Source organism: Solanum pennellii, chromosome 12 (genome assembly GCF_001406875.1).
Source record: "Solanum pennellii chromosome 12, SPENNV200".
Lineage (NCBI taxonomy): Eukaryota > Viridiplantae > Streptophyta > Magnoliopsida > Solanales > Solanaceae > Solanum > Solanum pennellii.
The window spans coordinates 57,001,507-57,012,065 of record NC_028648.1 but is presented as its reverse complement, the minus strand read 5'-3'; the positions used below and the strand labels follow the sequence as shown (position 1 = coordinate 57,012,065).

General features: G+C 31.8%; 1 protein-coding gene across 1 annotated transcript; it reads right to left on the bottom strand.

The window, feature by feature from the left end:
* Positions 1-7,239: 7,239 nt before the first annotated feature.
* Positions 7,240-8,084, bottom strand: LOC107006786 (Werner Syndrome-like exonuclease). The gene has a single exon (XM_015205303.2). The coding sequence runs from the start codon at positions 8,031-8,033 to the stop codon at positions 7,380-7,382; it is 654 nt and encodes a 217-aa protein (XP_015060789.1). The 5' UTR covers positions 8,034-8,084; the 3' UTR covers positions 7,240-7,379.
* Between the last annotated feature and the right edge of the window lie 2,475 nt (positions 8,085-10,559).

Sequence of the window (10,559 nt, the reverse complement as noted above, 5' to 3'; positions counted from 1 at the left end):
CTTTTTCCAGGGAGTCTCTCTACCAAAATGTATTACTCACACTAATTTGGTCTAATACCTAAAATGGATATTGCCCGGCCCTTATCAGGTCTTAGACCAATTATTCTGAGTAACTTCTTAACCAAGATCATCTGCCAACTAGTTCATGATAGGATCAAAGGTTATCTGCCTAAATTTATATCATAAAATCAAATGGCTTTGTTAAAAGAAGAAACATCACTGAAAATGTGTTGATAGCTCAGTAGATTATATATAATATAAGGCTAAAGGGTAGGCTTGATAACGTGGTTATAAAGTTGGACATGGCAAAAACATATTAAAGGGTATAGTGAAATTTATTAATCAGAGCCCTACAGAAGATTGGTTGTGATGCTGAAATTCTAGACTTGCTTTGGAAAGTTATTGCTAATAATTGGTATTCAGTTATTATTATTGATAATGGGGAGACTCGTGGAGTTTTCCATTCTACAAGAGGGGTCAAGCAAAGAGATATTTTATAACCTGCTCTTTTTATATTATATGGAGAAGTGTTATTTAGAGTTATCAATCAATTATTTGAGAGATATGATTATAAAAGCTACGGATTGCCTAAACTGAATGATAAATTGAATCATCTATTTTATACACATGATACAATTGCAGCTGTAGACAAAAAATCATTAAACCTTATAATGGGAGTTTTTTTTTAAAAAAAAAAAGGATGAAAAATCAACACAATTGACTAATAAGATAAGATCTCATATTATGCATATAACAAGGCGGGACATATTTCTTGACAAATGGTGGAAGAGATCACTAGTTTCTCAAGAAGTTTATTTCCTTTGAAATACCTAGGATGCCCTATAGGTCATGCTAAGAAGAATAATGTACATTTCACATTATTGTTAAAGAATACCCAAGACAAGTTACAATTGTGGAAGGGAAAGCTTCTGACTTTTGGGGGGTAAAACAATTTTATGAAATAGAGTGCTTCAAAGCATCCATATTTATCTTTTATCTGTCCTTGACCCCCCCCACCGCAAGCGTTTCATATATGATATTCATTCAATATTTTGCTAAATTCATGTGGAACTTCAAATATGAAGGAAAATCTACCCACTGGATAACATAGAAGGATATATGTGTGCCTAAAGAAGAAGGAATGGGATTTAGGTCTTTATTTTATCCATTTAGGACGGATAGAACCTGATAGTACTTGAACAAACTCTTGATGAGGAATCTTGTAAATCATGTTGCTAGAATCATGGGAAGTCTAACCCCTTCACAGGAAAGAAACAAACCTTGGAGGATGCTCATGGGTTCGAAAAATATGAGGTTAAATCAGCGTAGGATTTATGTAGAAATAGAAAGGATCCCATTGAGAAGATATTGAATATATGGGTGACGGAACTACCTTTTAAGGTGTCATTCATGTTATGGAGGTTTTGGTTTAGGAGAATTTCTATTAGGGAATATCTTACTAGAAGAGGCATTACTAACTCTGAGATATGTTGTTGTAACAGTAATGAACAAGAGGCATTTGTACATTTATGTATTGAATGTACCGACTCATATCATATTTGGAGGTTGTTCAATGAGGTTTCATGTCTGCATTTTTAGGTGGTATAACTCAAGCAGACATTGGAGGAATGGTTGAAGGCTAACTGTGCTACAAAATTTAAATCATTATTTAAAGAAGTTTTTGCTTTTATAATATGTCAAATTTGAAAGAGAAGTAATATGATCAAGCACGGTGGTAGTATATGAAGACAAAGCATGATATTGGGGATTTTTATGAATGCATATTTCTTTGCGACGTACAGATACCCATGGTTAAAAGACATCCCAAAGAGTTGGCCATTGATTGTTAAGTTTCTGGAAGGGTGTACTTCACTGATTCAAATTAAGATTGAAAGATGGCTACACCCTCCTATGGGTAAATTAAAATGAAATATTGATCGGGCTGTAAAAGATGATATAGGTTTAATGGCTTTATGTATAAGAGATGAAAATGGGAAGATGATATATGTTGAATCAAGGGTGATAGAGAATGTCTCAATTATTGAAGTGGAAATAAAAGACATTAGAATGGGTATAAACCACTGTGTTGAACACAACCTAATACCCCTCGTGATTCGTTAATGGCTTAGAAAATACTATGTGGAAGTTGGGAGGCCCCTTGGTTAATATATCCGGATGTAGGCTACATTAAGGGACTGAAGATGTAAATAAAAGTGAAGTGATACATTCATATCGATAAGGGAATTTTGTAGCGAATTTTTTTGCTAACATTAGTTTTTGATTTTTTAGGTACAAACAAGAAACAATTCTATAACATAGGTGAAGAACCTCAACATCTACAACAATCAGTCAACTGGAAATAAACAACATGTTGAATCTAAGAATAAGGAGAATACAAAACATATGTTACATGATGCTATGGTATTGAGCAAACAACACTTAAAGGTACCTATGAAATACTTCAATCAGTGAAAACAATCATTCAATTGAAAATTATAAACATGTAGAATCTGTTAATTAGGAGAATACAGAACACAATTAGTTACTTGATGCTATGATATTAAGCAAACAACAGCTTAAAACACAGATGATATCTTTGAATTAGTACATGATAACTCTCAACTAATCTTCATCCGATTCTAAGTATAGATGGTCTCAATAAAGTATAAACCCAAAGAAGATTTAGGGTCAATCCCACAATGAGTGATACGATAAATAATTCAATTATGAAGTCAAAGGAGTGTTCTAATCGATTGTAGAAGTAGACATTTTGAAAACAATTAATGTAAATGGCATGGTTTTTACAATTAATGTCAATTTGGGGGGGGGGGTTGAGTGAACAATTAACAACTACAAACACACAGGGGTAAAAAGTAGAAAGGGATCTTTGGGAGTGTGATCGATTGAAGTCTAATTTCGCTATATAGGTGATCATTATTTACTAAAAATTGTTGAATCTTAGTGGTAAGGATTTAGGTGTAATAGCCATTTCTCAATCAACTTTTATAAATCAGGCGAGTTCTCTCAAATCTCGACAAGCATAACACAAATAAACAGTCCAATACCTCAATTATTCTACTCTTTCAAGCTAGAAAAGTAGGATTGAATTTAAAGCCACTTTCTCAAGCTAATTCTACAATAACCCAATCAGTACAATCAATGATTAGTTTTAACTCTAGAACTTCTTGCTGAAGCAAGCTTAGAATACTAGGCTAGAATTGTATTTGCAACTACAACTCATTAATTAAAACTCAACTACTAATGGACATCAAAATTAGTAAATACTAACACCATAAGATAATTGAAGCAATCACATAATCACACCGCATAAGAATGGGGTTTTAGCCACATATGATAAAGAGGATGAAATAGTAACCAAATAAACTTTCATCAGCTTGGGTAACGATCCATAGGTCTTCAAAATGCCTGAATTGAATTCAAATCGAATAATCCCTAAATCTCCACTCAAAAACTTAAAGATCAATGTTAGGGATAACAACCCAAAACCAGAAAATATGGGAACTCTCAAAAATATCAGAACACCTTTTTCATCTTTTAAAAATTGCATTTATACGTTTCTAGATTTCTAGCTTCGGAGCCATTTGACGAAACAAGTCGGGCATCATCAATTAGGTTGCCAAGTGCTCCTTCTTCTCTCCTTGTTGGCTTGTCTTTTCACCAACTACTCTGTAACTTTAGGCGGGCTCAGTCTCCATCCCGATTCCAGTCGGCGTTCCATCAAACTTCAGTACCTCGCCTTGTTGGCTTTGTGAACTGGCCTGCGGTAACTTTTTGCGAGCTAAAGAGACACTTGGAAATTTTCCGAGTGGCTTTGGCGAGCATCAACCTTACTTTTCTTCAGTTTTTTTTTAGTTTTTCGCTCTTTTTTGTCGGTAATGTCCTTGTCTTGCTCTTTTGCCTTCTTTTCTACAAATCAGCATTTAAACATAAGTTTAGAACATAAAAATATGCATTGAGGACACTAAAACTCTGAATTATAATCCCTAAATGAGCCAAAATACCTGACTCATAAATACATACAATCATTCAATTCGAAATAGACAACATGATGAATCTATGAATTAGTAGATAACACAGGTTACATGATGCTATAATATTGAGCAAACAACACTTAATAGTACAAATGATATGCTTCAATCGGTAAGTTACCTAATTATTGGAGCTTCAATTTCATCTTTTTAAACAGTGGTATTGACCCCTTTGGGGTTCAATCTATTGAGAAGATAAAATTAAAGTTGGAAAATAAGGTAAAAGGCTTAGTAGGTCATCGTGTCTTTTTCAAATCAGTGGCTATCTCATTTCATTTCTTTTTGGGGGCAAGTTTATCATATGCCTGCCATTCCAGCAAAGGCCTACCACATTCATGTTGAAGAAGTCTTCATTGGTAAAGAATCATAACGCTAGTGAGATTTTTGGCGCTCAAGTGATTACAAGCCGGACATGATATTGTTTGTAGAAGATGAAGGTTGGACGGGTATGGTAGTGTCTAGGAAGCCATGGATACAGAGCTTCAGTGTGACTATTCAGAGATGAGGACTTGAAATGGGGTTTTGAAAACCCGTTGAAGCTCTTGCCTTTCTATTGTACTCCCTCCATCCGGTATTATTTGTCATAATATCGAAAAGAGGGAGTACTTGATTATTTCCCTTTTTTGTTTTTTTAATTAGTGCTATAGGTATTTCTTCTTTTCTCTTTTTATTTTTGGACCCGAACCACTAGGTTTGGTTGATGTACAATTGTTTTATTTTTTGTTAATAAACCTGATTGGGTATTTAGATTAAAATAAGATAAAATTGAATAATAAATTATTTATAATATTCGGTTATAAGAAAGTTTTCAGCTATTTTGACCAATAATATTTAGTAACATGTTTATCAATTATGTCAGCTGTTTAAATATATAGTTGAGTTTGATATTTATTAGGAGTAAAAAGAAAAAGAAAATGAAAGAAAAGAAGAATGAGTGGAACAAGTATGGTAAAAACGTTTTTAAAAAAAATTGTTCACTATCCAAGTGTCAAAAGTAGAATGGAGCCTCACAAAAATATTATTGGTTGTCCCTTTAGCACTATAATTTTTTTCTAAATCTTATCTCCTTCATCGAGCATCTCGATATTGCTCTAATCCAATTAGAATGCTTGATACTTTTTAGTTGCCTTCAATTACTGAAAGTGAATTTTCAATTATCCTAAGCCAAGTATAATTCATTGGTTATGGTGAGGGAATAAAGCTAGCTGGAACTGATCTCTTCTTTTCAGCGAAAGCTAAAGGCCCTGGTAATTAGTAGGAGTGTTGTTAGTAAATCATCCTACCCACACTAATCCCTTTATTTAAAATCACCTACACCTATTATCTTCATGTTCTTTTCATTAATAATAATTTATCACAGTTATGTACAACAAATAAAAATAAGCTTTTGTCAAAATAAAATAATTAATTTCTCCTTTGTTAGAATATTTAATACTTGAATCAGTTTTTTTAGGAAAAGGGTAAAAAAAAATTTTAAATTATCTGAAAAGAACAGAAATGTTACTGGCTCAAAATGCCCTTCCCGTCAATACTTTGGTGCAAAAATATCCTTAAACTATTCGAAAGGAACAAAACTGCCCATGTTTGTAGTTTAGTCAAAAAATGCTCTTGTCATCAATACGTTAGTCCAAAAATATCCTTGTTGTTATTTATTGGGTCAAAAAATTCATTTTCCAAATAAATATATTATTATTTTCTTTTTGACACATTTTTTTCAATTAATGTTTTTTTTTAAAAATTAACAAATGTTTATCTTACTTTGATTCAGAAAAGAAAATATGTTTTTATTTTATCATCAATATTTTTTATCTTTTTATAAATATAAACTAATGATAGATATGCTATGATCTTATATTTATGACATATGTTATCTATCAAAATGGTACATGAAATTATTCTATTTTAATTGATAAAATGAGATTAATTAAGAAGAAAAAAATATTTCTTACATTTTTATTTGTTAAAGTGATTTTAGAATAATAAAACAAGAATAGTGTTCCTTAATAATATTTTAATTGAAAAAAGATGTGTTTAAAAAGAAAAATAATATATTTATTCGAAAAAGAGCAATTTGACCCATTTTGTAACTATAGGGGCATTGATGAGCCAAAATATTGACTACAAACGCATTTTTGAGTCAAAATATTGACGGTAAAAATATTTTTGAGCCAAATTAAAAACTGAAGACATTTTTATTTCTTTCAAATAGTTTAAGACAATTTTGATCATTTTTTTTTTATAAAACAAACAAGGCTGAAGAGAGAGAGAGAGCGCACACTCTGGGGTGGGGGTAACGAGATGATGTGAATGGTGGATAGAAAAAGATAATTGCATGGGAGAGGAACATCTAGAGGAGGAAGATGTGCCTTCTCTAAAAAAATTTTCTAATTAGTTTAGGTGCATCAGTTGGAAAAAATTATATATTATTTGCAATTGTTTTACACGTTTAAGAGTGTGAAACACTGCCATGTTTGTATTCATGAGTCTGGAATTGTTAAGAATAGTGTTGAGTGTATTAATAATATTACATGTTTATATTAGTTAGGCAAGATTATTGATAATGTAATATTTGGTTTGATATATTGAAAATAATATGCATTATATAATTTATTTTAAAAAATATTTGTTCACAAATATGATGGAAAACATTTTGAGAGATCTCTATGTCTTTAATTATGCATCTTTATTATATTTATATCATGATTTATCAGTATGAATAGACATATTAATACACAATAATATATTACTTCCTTCATTTATAAAAGAAAGATTTTTTAATTTTGTGATTCTAAATTAAATTATAACGAATATATCAAAATGTCCTTAAATATGTCACGTGAAAAATTAAAATATAAAATTTTACAAAAAAAATCATTTTTTTAAATAAAATAAAAAAAATATCATTCTTTTTAAAACGAAGATAATACTAATATAAATATTATTTTTCTACCACACTATACTTGAAAAAAAATCCTCTACACATATTTCAATGCTCGCCTTCTTATAACCCAATCCACGAAAAATGTAATGAAATCATTTATTTTATTTGAAAAGGGATAGAATAGGACAAAATACACCTGACATGCGTTTTGCAGAGAAATAGTACGTACACCAGAATTCTCCCAACAAACCAAATCATCAAAATAAAACAAACATCTTAAATTAAATATCAAAAAAAGAAAGCAACATCGACGAAAATAAGGGGGTAAAATATAATCTGAAATTCAAACAACTTAATAGCTAAACTTACAGATAAAATTAAAAAGATAAGGTGCATAGATTAATAACTATTACTTAATTATAATGCAAAATTGTCTCTTGTGTATATTCTCACAGCCAATTGACGCCATAACCAGAAGCATTCAAGCGTTTCTCAATCTCAAAACAAACAAAAGCATCAATACAAGCATATTCCACTTGTTCTTCGTTCAGATATCGATTATCCCACCTGCTCCTTGTTATATGAGCAGGCTTCACCATCTCCTTCGCTAAAACAACACTGCACAGCTCTTTTAGCCCAGCATTTGTCCTAATCTGATACCCCAACCCAAACGCCTCATACGCAGTAGAAGCCAACTCTCTTAAATCCACAGAAAAGCTCACAATAACCCCGTGATCTCGCTCCAGCTTTTCCACATCAGCCTCGATTCCAACACCAACAAAGGTATACGTGTCCAGAAAGGTAATGAGGGATTGTGGAATCGGGTTGCGACTCTGAAGGAGTTGGAATATGAGGCAACGGCGACCGACGCAGAGCTGGAGAGTTGCAACTGGGTTTTGTATCTGGCCGTAGTGGGGTCGCCATTCGATGTCAAGTCCAACCACATCTCTGAAAAACACATCAGATTCTACATCTGTGATCCAATGAGTGACAATTTCTGGGTCCCAAGTAACTGTTGTTAGGATACTATCACCATAGAAGAAAACGTCGTAGTTTATGTAACGATGGTCTTGCACTTGATGAGCTACAATGCTCTGATTCATGGCTATCGATCAGTGAAGAAAGTAAAGGGTTTTGAGAAAGGGTTTCGTGTAAAAGGGTTTTTAAATAGAAGAAAAAGGGAGAGAAAATTACAAGACTAGTGTTAATTGGGCCATGGGCCGAGGACCCATCCCACTACTAAGCTTTAGTGAAAAATATTGTAAAAATTACATAAATTAATACATTTTAAAAAATAATTACTGATTTTAGCGATACTTTTTGTTTATTACTATTTATAGCAATGCTTTGTTAAATCTATAATATGTATTAAAAGTGAATTATGTATGCAATATATATGAATTATAATTGTTTTTTGAAATATATCATGTTTGTTTGGTAAAAAATTGTCACGTTGTATTAGAAGTGTATTAAAATGTGTGATAAATGTATTATTCATCATTAAAATTTGTATTATATGTGAATAATAAATTGTTCTTTGTAATATGTATTAAACTTGTATTATAAATGAATTAAAAGTGATCAAGTGAGGTAAAAATATTATTGCTATAAATGGTAAATATTTTTTTATTATAGTATATTTATGTAAGTTTCCCAAAAATATTTGTCTTTTGGAGTCCATTGATTTCAACATAAAGACATTTATGGAAAATTTACTTGGCTCAATACTTATTAATAAAGGGAATATGGTTTGATATACTTTTACTTTTGTCATTTAGCCTGATATACTCATCGTTATGAAAGTGACTTATATTTACCTTTATTGTTATATAAATGGTTCACATATTTCCTACCGTTACAAAAGGAGTTCACATATATCTGAAGTTAAAAAATTAGTACACATATATCTTTCTTTAAACTTTTGGGAAATCAATGTCCTTATCGTCCAAATTGTGGAGCGTATATATCCTTTATACTAATAGACATATATGTGTCTTAATCCTGTCCACCGGTCCAATCTTTATTAAATTTCTACCCAAAAATAAAAGCGCCACCTTGTTAATTAAGAAAATCTACCCGGTTAATTAAAAAACCCACACACAAAATATAACCCCAAGCCTTTCAAAATCAATTTAGTTTCGAGGAAGCTCTGGCGGCAACTCTTTTTTGCCTTCTTCTCTAGCGAACGCACTATTATGATTTCTACGAATTTATACAGCTCGTAGGTCAATCCTTAGTACCAAAACCCTGTAACATTGTCTAAACTATTCCCTCAACTCAACTTCTTATTCCTGAGGTGTTACATTTATGCCATAGTTTTGTGGATGGAGTCATCCTTTTGAAAAGATAAAGTTGATGGATTTGAAACTGAAAATCACTGATGCACACGGATGATGAAACCACCATCCCGTAGGAACCAATAACCATCTGATAAACTAAGTGCCAATTTCAAATGGAGCAAAGTTGTCTCAATAGTGTCGTTGTAATTGGCATGCTACGATGAATGATCATCAATTGACCGGTAATGGCATAGGCTCTCCAATGGGAATTGAGGGTCTAAGTGATGAGGCAATCGATGCTCCAGAATCTCTAATCAGTATTCAACTTGTTCAGCGCAAGTCGGAAGACAAAAGCGAAGTGGTAGAAATGAAATTATAGAAAATAGAATTTCCTTTGAATGTTCCAAGGATAGAATAGTAATTTGTGGATTTATGTACCATTATCACCTTTCTAATTAGGGTTATAGAGAAAAGATCCCAACTATTGAAAGAAATTTTGATAAAGCATAGTGGAGAACTTCTTAACTTATCATGAAACAAACTTCAAATTTTTAGCAATCTGGGCTTGGAATTTAGTTTTTTCTTATAAAATAAGCTTGAAATGTAGATATCTTACATGAGTATTGTCTCTATTTCTACTTTTATAAGCAGCTAGACCCTTTACTAGGGGTGTGTGCGCTAGATGGGATGTAAACTACATTTATCAACTCAAGTATTGATTGTATGACATGAATCTATTGTTCTGTTGAAGTTGTAATCTAAAAATTAGTGGTTGTAAACGTTTCTTGAACTATCTAACACCATTTTACCTTGGAATATCAAAACAAAGTTGGATAAGCAATAGTGAGGACTTGTTGAATATACTATATGGTTGATCTACGGATGGGATACCCAAAGTGATTTTATATTAAATGATATGAGCACATAATAGTCTCTCTACTCTAGAAATGTTTGAAGTTTGTTTGAAAGGTCATGGAGTTTTGAAGAATCCAAGAGACATACGCTTTACAATTTAGGAGAATACAAAGTGTAGCCTAGACTGAACTTATTCAGTTAACAATCGATGTTGTTTCGGTTAATGGTTTTATATTCTAGTTGAAACCCCAAGGCTTATGCACACTCCCCCCTAGTCCTTTCCAAACTTCTTAGATCGTATTTGTGTTGATTTCCTATTATTATTGAGTTAATATTGATTGAATTTTAGTTGTTACCTAACCCTCACACCCACCCCCATCCTATTTCTCTCTCTCTCTCTCTCTCTCTATATATATATATATATATATATATATATATGTATATATATATGTATATATGTATATATATATGTATATATGTATATATATATATACA